The following is a 15,430-nucleotide window of genomic DNA, read 5'->3' as shown; positions in this document are numbered from 1 at the left end:
GCAGACTGATACACTTGATCACACTGAGAAAGGTTAAAAAAAAAGATAGGGGTGCTAGATGCCGTTTATAGGTTTACATTATGGGTCATTTCAGCCTGTTGCTGCGTGGTTGCAAAATGTATATAATTCAACTTTTGTGGATCTAAAGGTTGTTGTGAAATGAAAACGATAGGATGGATCATAGGAAGGTCTAAAAAAAAACCGTTATTTTAGCTCGCTGATAGGTGGTTGCCAAGCAATGTGGTGACATCACAATATATCATACATAATTTAGCTTTTGAGTATTAGAAATTTTGAGATGTGGCTCAAGAGTTGGGAGTTCGCCTTGTAATCGGAAGGTTGCTGGTTTGAGCCCCGGCTTGGACAGTCTCGGTCGTTGTGTCCTTGGGCAAGACGCTTCACCCGTTGCCTACTGGTGGTGGTCAGAGGGCCCGGTGGCGCCAGAGCCTCACCTCTGTCAGTGCGCCCCAGGGTGGCTGTAATGTAGCTTGCCATCACCAGTGTGTGAATGGGTGGATGACTGGATGTGTAAAGCGCTTTGGGGTCCTTAGGGACTAGTAAAGCGCTATATAAATACAGGCCATTTACCATTTAGATGTGACTTATTGAAATGAGATGTTACCGTCATGAAATAAAATGATGGAAGCTATTTTTGAGGTATTGTAAGGGCAAAAATGCTAAAAACTGATCACTTTGAGCCATTGGTAGGTGGTTGCTAGGCAACACAATGACATCATAATATCAGATGTAGATAAAAACCCTTAGGGACGTAAGATGTAACCGAGTGCCACGTTTGGTTGTTTAACTCCTGACGGTGGAGTTTGCGGACAAACAAACAAACACAGATCAGAAACAGAAAGCAGTAAACACGAGTCGTTTGCAGGATCAAATTTATTCTACTGACAGATCAATCCAAAGCAAAAGTCAGTTTCTCATAACTCGTCACACACTGGTGGGAGCAACGTGGGAACTAACACAGCAATGCTTCTCAAACAAACCACGTAAACTGAAGCCGCGCTCCTCACTACAGTCAAATATGCAATGAGAGCAAAAACCAACTCTGCCCAACACATTAAATAAATCAGTAGCTTACCCAACGGACATGCTCAGGCTGCTTATAAAGCAGGCTTACAATCAACTACCATATGTGGTCCATGATTTAGAACAAGTTGCAGGAGATTTTCCTGACATCACATGTTGGTCTGCATCACAGGAATAGTTTTAGATTTTAGGAAATGCAGATTCATGAAGACTTTCACCACTCTCACATAGTTTGGTCCATAATTTGTTGCACAAAGACACTTTGCCTCTGTACACGATCACAGCAGATATGTTTTTAAAATGAAACAGTCTAGATATAATTTCACTCAAGCATTTTAAATAAAAATTAACATTAACCGTTTATGAATTATACAGACATTATATAGTCATTTTTATACAGTCTCCCATTTTCAGAGGCCTGCTCCTCGTTAATATTTGAAGCTGATTCCATGTGTTGAATTTATAATTTAAAGCTTTTCACTAAAACTCTAAATATGAGGAGGCCCAAGACATGTTAGTGTAAGTGAGGGAGACCATCATTAGGCTGAAGAGCTAAAATAAACCTGTCTGATCAACAATCCGACACATTCTTCCAAAAATATTAAATGAATGCAGAGCTCAGCAATACCACAGAAGACTAAATTAAAAGAGAAACATTAAAACAAGTCAAGCACACGCTTGAGGAAGAAGGTGCATCGCTGTGAAAGTCTACAATCACGACACACTTTCATGAAGGTTAATAACAAGGTGCAAACTAGACTCGAGAACAGGAAGGACACATCAGACTGCCGGAAAACAACTAGAAGAGCTCACGCTGTTCTGGACAGATGCAACCCAGACTAGCTCATGGGGACGTTTGGCTGTTAGGTGCACTGGGGGGGTACTAGTGTTTACTGATGATGTGGCTGTAGATAGAAGCAGCAGGATGAACTGTGAAGTGTGCAGGGTCGTACTCTCTGCTCAGATTTAGGCAAATGCTGCAAAGCTGGTCAGACAGAGCTTCACTGTGCAAATGCATAAATGAGACAAAGCAAACTGCAAAAGCAACCCATGAGTTTCTAAAGGCAAAGAAATGAGATTTATCAATGGGCGAGTCAGTCATCTGATCTCAAACCAACAGAGCACGCTTTCAACTGCTGAATACAAAATTGATGACAGAGAGACCCACAAACAAGCAGCGACTGAAGCTGGCTGCAGTAATGGTAACGTCCATGGGCTACAGACTTCAGTGGTTGACTTCATCAAAGTATTGATAAAAACCCAATTTTATTTTGTGCTTTCTGAGCCTCTAAAAATGGCTCTAATTCCTAAACAGTTTATGCAATTCTGTTAAACTCTTTGAAAGCTGCAGGTCTGCACTTCAATCACATCTGGTCTGTTTGATTTAAAAGCCACTGCGGTGGAGAACGGAAGCAAAACTACAAAAATTCTCTTTGTCCAACAAATTATGGATCTGTTAGGGTTACATCCAGCAGGCAGGTAGATCAGCACAAAGACTGGGAGAAGAAACCCACTTACAAACACTACATCGTGTCGCCATTTAACTCGCTTGGTCTTCTTTTAGGAACATAATCCAAGTGGAAAATTCACAGTTAGAAATGACATTTCACTGTGGGTTAAGAAGAAGACTGAAACACAGTTTCTGTTTTAAACACTTATTTTTTGCACATATTAAACCGACATGTGTCATGTGACATGTTAATAAAAGATTTAGAGATGCTAACAAAGGAAATCTGTCACCTAAAGAGTGCAGCCGGTCTTATTGCTGGGTTATTTTTCCATTCATCACTATAGCACAGTTTGCACCTTGCACTACTCAGTCTATCTACATTTTTTTACTCATTTTGAACTTTTGTGTTTTGATTTATAAAGTACTTATTCTACAGCTTGTGTTTCTGACTGTTGCATGTGAGCTTTTGCATTTAAACCTTCTATAAGCGTAATTTAAAGGACTTTCTCGGGACACGCCCGGTAAAGGAGCTTATTCGTGCTACACAAACAAGCAATTTAACCAGCTGATGATAGTGACTTCATGTTGAGTGATCAGATGCGAGAGGTACGTCGGTTTCCCATGAAGAATGAGTCGGTGGCTTTCCTTAAATGTGGAACTATCCTTTTACATATGCAGCGATTCATCCTCCTCAAATCTAACTACGCTACTGCACATCTGCATCATATAAGAATAACAAAACATGTACACAGCATAAAAAAAAAAAATCAATTAAAGAAAGTTTGGAGGCAGCATCGCAGTCCAGTCATCAGTGTTATCATTAGTGGAACTAAAGTAACTTTTTTACATGCCTCGAAAACCTCGGGCCTGTCTGCTTCAGATAAAATAAGTGATTTGTTGACTTGAAGACAAAATTTTCTTTAATTCTGAGAAACTTTTCAACTACATAAGGGTGTCGCACCGTGGCAAATTTACAGTGTGGAAGGAGGGAGCGTTTGTGGCCAACACACTGTTGGTTGCAGGGAAATGTCTGAAATAAAGAGAGCCCGATCAGACTTTTTAGACCAAGGCTCCGTCTTGGCTACAATACCACCTGGTGATCCAGCAGCCGCTGGCTCGGAGTCGTCACTGTTCTTGCTTCGTGCAGGCAGGGCAACAGCTGAGGCAGCGGTGAAGGCTACACCGCAGGTGTAGAACAGAGTGTTGTGCGATGGTGGAGCAGGCATCCTCCTCTCAGAGCAAGTACCAGGTGGAGAACGGAGCCTCCCTGGATTTTATAGTCTGCTGCTGTTTTCTCATCATTCCTGAGGAAAGAGACGATGCATACAATACTCTTTTTTTTTTTTTTTTTTTTTTTTTAATGAAAATCCATCTGACACAAATGATTTATTTTAATACGTAAAACAGTTTAAGCAGGTAAAGATGTGGAACTTTTCCCTAAACGTTTTGAGGATAATGTCGACGTACATCTGTAGTTCTTTGTATTATAAAAAATGCTGCTTCAGAAGAGAAGCGGTAGCAAAAATTAAGACAAGAGATTTCCTTCTTTAGAACAACAATAAGCTGTAAACGTTACTAAAATTCAACGATGAGTAAAAGGCAGTTATCTCACCATAAACCTTACAGAGTCACTGCTAACAACTAAAGTGACCCTTTAGACTCGACTGCTTTGCAAACAGCAAAAAATTATGTTTATGAATCTAACTCGTAATGATTTAGCTGCATTTTTGTGCCTGATAAGGCTGAATATGGTGGCAAATGTGGGAGTCATTGTTTCACCCCGTCCACATTCAAGCACCACCCTGCAGTTTTCAAATTAAAACGAGGTCAGCAATGTGTCTGTGGTTGTTCCTAAAATGCAGTATATAGGTGCAAAGTGGATTTTGTAAAATTTACACTTTATAAAATAAAAACCTATATGTGCAGATGGATTTTTGAGTCCTATGTTTCCTTCTTGCTCCAGTCAGCTGATCTAAGTCTCGTTGGCACAATGGCATGAAATGGCCTTTAGCATATATTTGACTGATTTTAACTATAAATTTAATACATTTTATAATTCGCCTGGGTACATTAACCTGAGGTAAAGTTGATCATTCTGCCCTTGCCCTTCCTATCAGTATTAGCATGCCAATGCAGATTTGTTTCTGTGACAGATATAAATCTTAAGTATAGTTTCATTTTAAACTAAGGCTAACTGATTTCTGGCAGATACACGTGGTGCACTAGTGAGCACTTGCTACACTGGGATATTTATTTTAAGAGATTTACTGTAATAAACTACACTGTGTGCAGGTGCTTCCATTAAATACATCCCCAACCTCACTCTTTAATAAAAAAAACTGTATCCGGGTCTTACATCTGTTTTCCACTGTAGATTAGCCTCTGCTGTTGGGGAGGGATCCCCTCTTTCTCCTCCACCCTTTCTTTAATCCGCTCCACCTGGATGGACATGAATTAAATGCACTGAAAAACACAGCGACTTACTATCTGCGCACATCAAAAAAAGATAAACATGTACCTTATCTGTGGGCTCTATGTCAATCTCTATCTCCTTGCCAGTGAGTGTCTGTGATAAAAACATTGTTAAGCAAATGATTTCAACGGATCCAGCAGAGGCAGTGAGTCAGTAATAACAAGACGAGTCTCAAATCGTTCAGTATGACGGACCTTACCTTCACTTTAATCAGCATCTTTGTTGACTTCTTCGTAGAAATATCAGTCAAGTGGGATCAGTGGTGCGAGTATATATTAAAGGAATGTAAAATATCTCCAACTACGTTCTGGAATTTTAGGTTTCGATGTGGTATTTTGATGAAGATACGCGATATTCCTCCTCTTCACAGAAAATCAGTGGATACTTCCTGTGTCTTTCCCCCTTCTCGTTTGTACGTTAACCGTTCCGCTTCGTGGATTTCCGGTTTATATATTTTATTTTCCGCAAAAACAAACAAACAAACAAACAAACACAACATTCAAACCTAAATGACTTTACGTTAACTGGAGCCAGGTCACAAGAAAAGCAAACCCAAATTTCTCACCCAAGTACCTTAAAAATCCTTACGACATCAGTACCACATGACGTAAAGCGCAAGTCGAGTTAGTAGTTTTTACGTGCGTCGTCTCCTCCGAGCAGAACCCCTTAAAAACTACAAGGCGGGTGCCAGCGGGTGTCCGCCACAATAAAGTTTCCCGCCAGTGGAGACGGAAGCTGAAGCGGTGAGGTTCGGACCAGATCTGTTATTTTCCCAACGGTAAGTACTTCTTTGTTTTGGTAAATTATTAAAATGGTAGATAACTCACTCATTTTATTGTTATTAGCTCATGCTTACATGAACGGTCTGTGAGTGACTTCAGCTATTAACCCCGTTATGTGGTGTAACCTTGAATTTTGGCATCGGAGCTAAAAAAGCAGGACTCATTAGCTACAGAAGGACTTAGTCCATTTTCATAACGCAGTCCCGGATTTTCCCCGAGTCTCTTTTTCAGTCCTTGAAGGATTCTTGGCTTTTTGAGGGTCCCTCCTGACGTCAACTTTGAGCGTACCTGCTTACAGTTACTTGTTTTTCATATACATGGCTGTATGAATGACAAAGTAAGGGGTGTCCCCTTAACATGAACTTTCCTCTCTTTCATAGATTCGCACTGCTCCATCTTTTTCCCTGTTAGACCGGCTGCTGCTGCTTCTTTTCGGAAATGCCTCGTATAGAGAATGACATCAAGCTAGACTTCAAGGATGTGCTCCTCCGGCCAAAACGGAGTACGCTGAAGTCTAGGAGCGAGGTGGGTAATGCAGCTGTGCGCAGTTTCCACAGGAAAGCAGACTGACCTACATGCAGATGTTTCCATTTGCTAAATCATTAGCTATTCTTGGAAAGTGAGCACACAGGCCATTCGACAGTGCTTTAAAAGGGGCACAAAATACAGTCTTGTGTGGCTCTGCGAGTCACCGCAAATCATTGATGGGAATTCCAAATAACTAAAATAAATGTTTTGCCAGCTGGTTGCATAAATTAATTCTTAAGTAATTTTTTTTGGCCTCCTCTACTACCACAGGTTGACCTGATGAGGAGCTTTACCTTCAGGAACTCTAAGGGCAGCTACAGAGGGATCCCCATCATCGCTGCTAACATGGACACTGTGGGGACCTTTGAGATGGCTGTGGCTTTGCACCAGGTGCAGAAATGTTTGCTGTTATGTATTATTTCACTGAGAAGTACTGCTGGCAGCAGTAGGGAGTGATTAAAGTAGTCCAAACAGAAGTAGGTGAACCTAAATTTATCTAAGCCATGAGTAATGTGAGTGCCAGTAATCCCTACATTACACACCCGAGGATGGGCACTGATTCTCTTACCTGTCCCTGCTGAACGGGGGGTTAAAAACAGGAGGAGTCTGATGCCTTAGTTTAAATGTTGGTGGCTTACATGTGGAATATTTCTATATCAATAGAATGATAATCCAAACAACTGTGTGTTTGTTTGTATTATCTTACAATTCTATTAACCTTCTCAGCCAAAAAAAGATGACGACCACATCACAAACACACACTTTTGTGTGTGTGTGTGTGTGTGTGTGTGTGTGTGTGTGTGTGTGTGTGTGTGTGTGTGTGTGTGTGTGTGTGTGTGTGTGTGTCATTCATTAATACTGCCCCTAATGGCCATCAGATGGCATGAGCAGTGTAAATATCAACAATTCACCAGTTCTTTTGATTCCTCAGAGGCATCCGATGGAAGACAAAACACTGCTCAGAAGACCATTTAACACTTTATTTCTCTTTCACATTACTTCTAGAAGGGAGATGCGCCCTGCATGACACGTTGCCGCGGATCTCAAAATGGTGGTGCGCCCCCAACAGTTTTATTACAGAAGCTCTCTCATTCTAGTCTAAACAACAGTGTCCCTGTGACTTTCCACTAGAGATGGTTCCCTCTTATCTACATTTTCCCAGGCAAGTGTGAGCGAGAGTCTGCAGCTTTCTACTCCCCAAGGACACACGGTCTCATGCCTTTATTTTTCAGGGCTGTGTCCACTTAATACTACTCTGTATAACTTTATAACACTCATTATTCATTATTAATAAAAAGCAAATTATTTAATCCCAACAGCAGTGACACCACTTTTCTGTACATCTCAAAATAAACCAGTCTCGGTCGTTGTGTCCTTGGGCAAGACACTTCACCCGTTGCCTACTGGTGGTGGTCAGAGGGCCCGGTGGCGCCAGTGTCCGGCAGCCTCGCCTCTGTCAGTGCGCCCCAGGGTGGCTGTGGCTACAATGTAGCTTGCCATCACCAGTGTGTGAATGTGTGTGTGAATGGGTGGATGACAGGTTGTGTAAAGCGCTTTGGGGTCCTTAGGGACTAGAAAAGCGCTATATAAATGCAGGCCATTTACCATTTATTTACCATGCAATGCCATCTGGAAAGTGACTGAATGGTAGCAGCTTCATTATTCAGCATGACGGTGGTTTCAAACACACTGCCAATGAAGTTAAATATACGCGAATATAAAAAACACAGTGGATCACTATCAGCCATGGATTGGCCTCCTCAGAGTCCAGACTTCAATGCTATTGAAGCAGCGTGGGATCATCTTGACAGAGAACAGAACAAAAGGCAGAAACATCCAAAGAAGAGCTTTAAATGTCCTTCAAGAAGCCTGGAGAACTATTCCTGAAGACTACTTGAAGAAATCACAAGAAATCTGCCTCAGAGAGTTCAGGTTGTGTTGAAGAATAAAGATGTTCACACCAAATATTGACTCTCAAACTCGTTAGAATTGTGCAAATTCTTTTTTTGCCTTATATTTTGTATGTTCATGCATTTTTGCACCGATAAATCACTTCACCTATTTCCCATTTTTCTACCAAAATATAAAGAAACTCTGGTGGCTCAAGACTTGTGCACAGTACGATAGGCTGTGTTCCTGCACTGCTGTATGTCTGCATGGATAACCGAATTTTGTTCTTTGTGTCTTCCTCCAGTTTACTCTGTTCACTACAGTCCACAAACATTACACGGTGGATGACTGGTTGGAGTTTGCAGAAAAGCATCCAGAATGTCTGGAGGTACTCACTGCTGTTTGAACCAGTGATTCTGACGAGGTTATTAATGGCGTGTTAGCTGTAAGACGAGTCTCACTCTTCTGTGTTCGTCTCTCAGAGTGTGGCAGTCAGCACGGGGACCGGTGACGGTGACTTTGAGAAGATTTCGGCCGTGGTGGAGGCGGTGCCGCAGCTGAAGTACATCTGCGTGGATGTGGCAAACGGTTATTCAGAGCACTTTGTCCACTTCGTCAGAGACGTCAGGGAGAAGTTCCCCTCGCACACGATAATGGTCAGTTCCTGATTGTGAATCCTTTTAAATGCCCGAGGAAAACGACATTTCTCGGATACGTGCTGATTTTTATTTTTGCTCAGGCAGGGAACGTAGTAACAGGAGAGATGGTGGAAGAGCTGATCCTCGCCGGCGCCGACATCATCAAAGTAGGCATCGGACCAGGTGAGCCTTAAGGCACTCTGCAGTTGATCTTAGCTCACTCGCCGTGAGGTTATCTTGCCTATTTTCTGCACAGGCATATTTAAATTATAAGAACATTTTCTATATTTATATAAAATTACCCACCTTGTTTACGTTCCTTTTTCTCTGCTAATAGTTATTCATATTTGCCACCATGCAGTCAACGTTCATTTGCCACATAAAGACTCAACAGTGCTTAAAACTGCTGTTTCCTGTTTCTCTCCTCCTTCCTCTTCAGGCTCTGTGTGCACCACCCGCAAGAAGACAGGGGTTGGCTATCCTCAGCTGAGCGCCGTCATTGAGTGTGCAGATGCAGCCCACGGCCTGGGTGGCCACATCATCTCAGTGAGTGCAGTCGCGATGAGAAGAGTTTGAAGATGGCATGTTTCCTGTGTTAAAAGGAAGCACACAGGAAGTGGTCGAAGGAATAGAAATAGAAGAGTGTCTCAAACCACAAGTTCTATTTTTTATTTTTTTAAATCCTTTTGAATCAATAACATATACCATTAATTTGTGAGCTTTCTAGGTGCACATGGTTGAGTTTTAGCTGTTTCTTGTATGTAAAATATGGGCAGTACATTGTGTTATGCACTTTAAAACCTGCATTCTTTTTAACGGCCAGCAGGGGGCGGTTCCTGTGGTCGAGTCAGATTTAATACATCGATAAGAAACTGCTCCTTTTTGAGTTTTTTCATCTGAGATCTCAGTAAACACTCCTCTAAAGTGTTTATGGTCTCAGTCGTTGCTTAAAGTCTTATTTATTGCAAAATATAAATTTTAATAGATTTTGGGTATATTTATATTTAGGGTAAAATAGAAGGTAAAGCGGGGTGTCCTCCACCCAGGGTGGTTTTCCTGTGGTTAATAAGTGACTGTTGCAGCGACATGTGGCTTAACAAAAACAAAATAAGGGCTCAGTTCGAGGTTTCGAAAAGGAAGTGCGCAAAACAAGCCCCACCAATATTATGACTGATGCTACTGGTCGGTCATTTGAAAATCAGATATACAAGTTAAACAAACTTTCCTAACATTTATTTCGTGGAGTTATTTATTTACTCTTTTACACTTTCCCCGATTGCTTGGATCAGCTGGTTGTTCCTTTGGTGTTGCCAACCAGAATCCCCTCTGGTGCACATCTGCATGGTTCAAGAGTGTTTGTCCCGCTTCTCCTTTCCTTTTTTGAGCCAAATAGATAATATCAGCTGATATCCAGATCTGACCATAAACTCACTTTCTATTTTAAATCTCATTTCAAAGCCCATCAGTTCAGACTTGCATGCTCTTCATTATAACATGTTCTTAGTCTGTTTACCCTGATGATCATTTTATTATTATTATTATTACATCTATCTTTTATGTACTGTGTGTGTTTTCCACTGTTCCTGGACAGAGTTTAGACTCATTCTTGTCATCTAACAACACAAAATGTTCTGGACTCTTCCTTTAAGCCGAGACCTGTGAGACAGAAACTGACATTGATTTATCTTTAGTTTATTACTCATGGGCCGTAGCCTGATGAAACTACTGACTGTAATTCCCAGGTCAGTGTTATTTGTTAGAGTTGTGCAGCCATGATAAAGTCACGCTCGTAACGCCTTGTTTGCTTTCACACAGGACGGGGGGTGCACTTGCCCGGGAGATGTCTCCAAGGCTTTTGGTGAGTTGCTGTGTTTTCAAAGAGAACTTTAACTCCAATCTTAGAAAGTATAACTAGCGTGAAAACGGAGTTTGTTTGTTTGGCTCTCAGGTGCTGGAGCAGACTTTGTGATGCTCGGTGGTATGCTGGCCGGCCACTCGGAGAGCAGCGGCGAGATCATCGAAAAAAACGGCAAGAAGTACAAACTGTTTTACGGCATGAGCTCCGACACGGCGATGAAGAAACATGCGGGAGGCGTGGCTGATTACAGGTTGGCGTCAGGTGCTTGGCTGTTAGAGGAAGGTTATTTAGGTGAGATGTCATTCATTCATTTTCTTTGCCTCCAGAGCGTCGGAGGGGAAGACCGTGGAAGTTCTCTACAAAGGTCCGGTGGGTGACACCATACGAGACATCCTGGGAGGGGTCCGCTCCACCTGCACGTATGTCGGTGCAGCCAAGCTGAAGGAGCTGAGCCGCAGGACGACCTTCATCAGAGTCACCCAGCAGCTCAACACCGTCTTCGGGAACGACAGCTGAACGTCCGGCTTTGCAAAGAAAGAAGCGGCGCCGGTTTGACTCCCACATGCCATTTGTCTGTTAGTCCGGTGTAAAGTGAATCGAGCAGACGTTTTATTACTTAAAAACATCATATTTTGATACTCGTTCAGGTAGTTTGATGTTAACATTCAGCGCAGCTCTAGCTGCGTAAGTTCCACTCTCTATAACAGAAGTATTTTCCAGCACACAGACTCTGGGTCTCCTCACACTCTGAATATTCCAGGTCTGAGTGTGTTTCCAGGTAGTAAGATGCAGGCTACCTCTGCAGGCCTGCTCTCTCATCATTCCAGTGCAAACTCCTAAACGCCTTTGTCACTGACATATAAAATTATAGTAAATGTCTTAAATCATTTATACATCCTAAATGTTTCTGCAATTGCTGTAACAAAATTATAACATCGACTTGTTTTTTAGAAAACCTGTCATTCCTTTGCTAAAGTTTTGCACTTTAATGAGTTATACTTTCTATAAATGATCTGTTAGTGCAATGAGTACAATCTGGGAGCACAGACAGCATGTAGTAATGTAGTGCTGAACTTACAGTACAGATGTTATTGAATCTATTTGTACTTTTGTCTTACCTGGTTCAGCTGCTCCTGATCAATACCAAAGTTTGTTTGTGTTTCCTTTTACAAACGAGAGCTTCAAGTGGATTTACTGTAATGATTAAAGCCTTTAAATAAGCTGATTCCTTCATGTTAGCTTCAGAAGTCCTTCAGTGTGAGTATTTAACAGTATTTAGTTTCACACAGTTCATTTCAAATTGTTCTTATGTAAACTGTTATTTTTTCTTTGTCATATTTGAGTGAAGATTAAAAAAAGGCAGTTGTTATATTTCAAAAGTCACGTTACATTTCATCCAGTCAATAAAAACCTTCCACAACTTCAAACTCCAATGACTTTATTATTGATTAGATCATCTACAGTGTGTACACATGAAGCTAAATATTTCTGTTTACTTACATCAGTATCTTAGCCTCCTCCCATCAAACCTGCACAGGGATAAATGCACATGATCCAGTATGGAAGACACATGATTAGACAAAGTGCCTGCATTGATAAAGCCTGTAAGCAGGGCCCAGAGGATGTTCAGAGGTGGTCTTGAAGCATGCTGAAAGGTTACTTTGATACAAAAACATGTCGACTACCCCAGCTGTGAAGCAGTAACACATTCAATACCAGCTGATGGAGACAAACACTTTAAAATGGAAGGCTGGATAAGAAAACTACATTATATTCAAGCCCCAGAACAGAATGACAGCATTTAAATAAAAAACCTCAAGTTTGAAAAAAAGGCAGCTTTTATATTTCAAAAACTCACATTTGTTATGGAAAATTCTAGTTTATCCTCACATTTAGATTTGTGTGTTTAGGTATAACCTTTGTATGCTCAGAAGGATGAAACTCGGGGCCAGCGCCAGGAGCTTCCTGGGAAAACATGGTGGGAGTTGCTCTCTGCCCAGCCGCAGCCCGTGGGACAGAAACCTGTTGTAACTAAAAGATACAGAGAGTTGTGTGTGGAGGGGTATTAAAGAGGAGCTGAGACATCCCAAGGGCAGAGCTGGCATGACTGAACTGTGATGTTTGATGTGTGTGTTGGCTCTCCTGTGCAGTAATATATAGCTTGATCATAGCTCTTTGCGTGTTGCAGACTTTATTTACAAAATTCCACAACACATTTCATCCAGTCAACTGAAATGATTTTATTATTGATTAGATCATTTACAGTGTGTACACATGAAACTAAAGATCTGTGCCACTTATATCACTTTATCTTAAACTGCTTCTGGAACTAATGGTAAACACAACAAACACGGGGATATAAGATAGTTCCAGAGGATGAGGCTGCACGTCTTCTTTGATGGTTTCCTTTTATCCGCTCCACGCATGTCACAGAGAACAGTTTGTGGCTCTGTTCTTCTTGTTTTGTTTGTATGCTGCTGTTAGACATGTTTTCCCAGCAGGAATGCCTCCGTGAATGCAGTCCTTGATGCTCTCTTTTAATGAAACTGAGGATGGCTTGAAATCTGATGAATCCTTGAGTTTTCCATTTATTTTTTTTTGCCTGTTTCTGGTGAAAGTCTTCAGCCTGCTCAGGAGCACTCCACAACAGTTTCAGTTCTCTGGAAAATATCTCACCACTGCTAAACCACACACTGAAAGATTGGTCAGACAAGTTTGACTGAAGCTCCCTTGTAATGTTTGCAGTTTGGTTTAATTAACAAGAAACATTCGCAATGTCACAAATACAGAGTAAGCTGTCGATTATATTTAAGCAGCAATACACCAGCCATAATTTAGCACAAGAGTGTTGAATTTGCACCAATTATGATGACAAAACCTACTCTAGACTACTTTTGCAAGTTTTAGCAGTAGAGAGACTTTTGCACAGCCAGCACCACATGTTCATTTACAGATAATCTGCATTTTAAGAGGAACTAAAACTTACATGGTTAATAAGAAATGTGGTGATGTGGGTTTTGGACAACAGCATGAGCATTAGTTACAGAAGTTCACAAAGCACCGCTGTTATTCGTGCCACACCAATAATATTTCCACAAGAGCAGGTTGATTTGGAATGCATGGGATAAAAAGCCCCTCCATAATGGTATCCATCAGTAGACTCACCATAAATCTGCCCACATGAGCATTTCCACTGATTCTGATATTGTTGCTGAACTCGTCTAACCATCTTTCGAGTTGCCGTAGTGAGCAACACATTTGTCGCTTCCTTTTCTAAACCCTGGAGACAAACAAAAGGCTTGAGGTCTGAGCTGGTAGAGCTGATTGTTACTGTGAGTAAGTTTATTCTCTGGTGCTGCCCGATCCTGCTGAAGAATGATAATGAGTCTGGAAAGCTCCACACAACTTCCACTATTTGTGGTCTGGTCATCTGTGGTTCCACATTTCCACCTGGAGTGTTGATCACTTGTTGGGAAACCTTATAATGCTGTTGGGGCGTTTCAATTTTCGGCATCCGAAACAACATTGAATGTTCACTTTGAATCATAACCAAACTAGACTCTGTTGTGAGAGAGAAGAGCTGGTTACCTTGGCAGCGTAGGCCATAGATATATCCATCCTTCATATTGGTTGCATAAGTGTCGTCACATACACCAATGGTCCAGTCACAGTCTTTGGAAATGCTGATCACCCATCTCTTAAAGTCAGGAACAGGAAGTGTACTCTTAATTAAGAATAAGCAGGAAGAACAAAATGTCATCCACTGACTGTGGAAAACCTTCCTGTTGTCAGTGGACAGCAACATGCCAGGACCCAGAGACTGTGGCTCAAAGATCAGGTGTGAATCAGTGGGAACAAGCTCCTGGTGGTGTTCAGGATCAACCAGAGTCAGCAATGATCCCCAGAACTGAGATGCTTGCTTCACCATCTTCTCCCCATTCTGTCTTATCTCCTCAACCAGTTTGTCCCGATGGCTGCCCGGCTCCAGCCCTTTACTCAGATCCACAGCTTTGGCCTTCTCCACATCCTGCTGCACCTGAGAATACATCTGCAGGAAACTGAAGGTGTCCTTCTCCTTCTGTGCTGCTTCCAGGCTGCTCTTGCTGGTTTTCAGGGACACCATACGAGCAGAGACTGAGCTCTGGACGCTGGTCAGAGAGATGTCACGCAGCTTAGTCACAGCCTCAATCAGACGCACACTGCAGCGACCCAGCTTCTCTCTTTCACTCTTCTCCCACTTTTCCAGACTCACATTCTCATCGTCTGTTTTCTCCTGTAAGATCAGCTGCTCAGCTTTCAGCTTCTCCAGGAGCTCTTTGTGGGCTGTGGAGAAGGTCTTCATATTGTGTAGGCGGTGCTGGTCCTCAATGGCGCAGGAAACACACACACAGGTCATGTCGTCCAAGCAGTAGTACTCCAGGAGCTTGCCGTGCTGAGAACATTTGGTGTTCCCACATAAAGCCATGGGTTCAGTCAGAGGATGAGTCTGCAGTAACACAGGTGTGGTCAGGTGGGCCTGGAGGTGCTGGACACACATGGAGATCTCACACTTCATGCACGTCTTCTTTGCTGGTTTCCTGTCCTCTGTACACATGTCACAGAGAACAGTTTGTAAATCCATCTTGATGTTTTCAGACATTTTTTAAAGCAGGATGTCCCGTTTAGATAAGTTAAAAATGATTCCTTGTTCAAGTTCAAGTCTTTCAAGTCCTCGAATTTTGCTCGTGTCTCTAACGGACTTTACAAAGAGTCTCTGTTGACTCTCTGATT

At 42.0% G+C, this 15,430-nt stretch overlaps 3 protein-coding genes across 4 annotated transcripts; 1 reads left to right on the top strand and 2 right to left on the bottom strand.

Annotated features, from left to right (window-relative positions):
* Nucleotides 1-873: 873 nt before the first annotated feature.
* Nucleotides 874-5,579, bottom strand: nedd8 (NEDD8 ubiquitin like modifier). The gene is made up of 4 exons (XM_026162335.2): nt 5,164-5,579; nt 5,010-5,057; nt 4,848-4,930; nt 874-3,795 (listed from the first exon to the last, which is right to left on the bottom strand). Exons 1-4 carry the CDS (start codon nt 5,179-5,181, stop codon nt 3,669-3,671), a joined length of 276 nt encoding a protein of 91 aa, XP_026018120.1. The 5' UTR covers nt 5,182-5,579; the 3' UTR covers nt 874-3,668.
* A 23-nt stretch (nt 5,580-5,602) lies between these two features.
* gmpr2 (guanosine monophosphate reductase 2) lies at nt 5,603-12,087 on the top strand. 2 transcript variants are annotated; one of them, XM_026162299.2, is made up of 10 exons: nt 5,603-5,742; nt 6,127-6,271; nt 6,545-6,664; nt 8,469-8,552; nt 8,647-8,820; nt 8,904-8,985; nt 9,242-9,348; nt 10,618-10,660; nt 10,751-10,910; nt 10,987-12,087. In XM_026162299.2, the coding sequence occupies exons 2-10, from the start codon at nt 6,185-6,187 to the stop codon at nt 11,174-11,176; spliced, it is 1,047 nt and encodes a 348-aa protein (XP_026018084.1). In that variant the 5' UTR covers nt 5,603-5,742; nt 6,127-6,184; the 3' UTR covers nt 11,177-12,087. The 2 variants fall into 2 exon arrangements, with proteins under 2 accessions (XP_026018084.1, XP_026018085.1); XM_026162300.2 differs by lacking the exon at nt 5,603-5,742 and adding an exon at nt 5,921-6,030.
* A 1,153-nt stretch (nt 12,088-13,240) lies between these two features.
* LOC113018883 (uncharacterized) lies at nt 13,241-15,430 on the bottom strand. The gene has a single exon (XM_026162289.2). It carries the CDS (start codon nt 15,297-15,299, stop codon nt 13,701-13,703), a length of 1,599 nt encoding a protein of 532 aa, XP_026018074.2. The 5' UTR covers nt 15,300-15,430; the 3' UTR covers nt 13,241-13,700.

The sequence above is a fragment of the Astatotilapia calliptera genome, chromosome 3, assembly GCF_964374335.1.
Source record: "Astatotilapia calliptera chromosome 3, fAstCal68.1, whole genome shotgun sequence".
In the NCBI taxonomy this organism is placed as follows: Eukaryota; Metazoa; Chordata; class Actinopteri; order Cichliformes; family Cichlidae; genus Astatotilapia; species Astatotilapia calliptera.
Note: the sequence above shows the minus strand (reverse complement) of the source record. Positions and strands in the feature narration are given on the sequence as shown.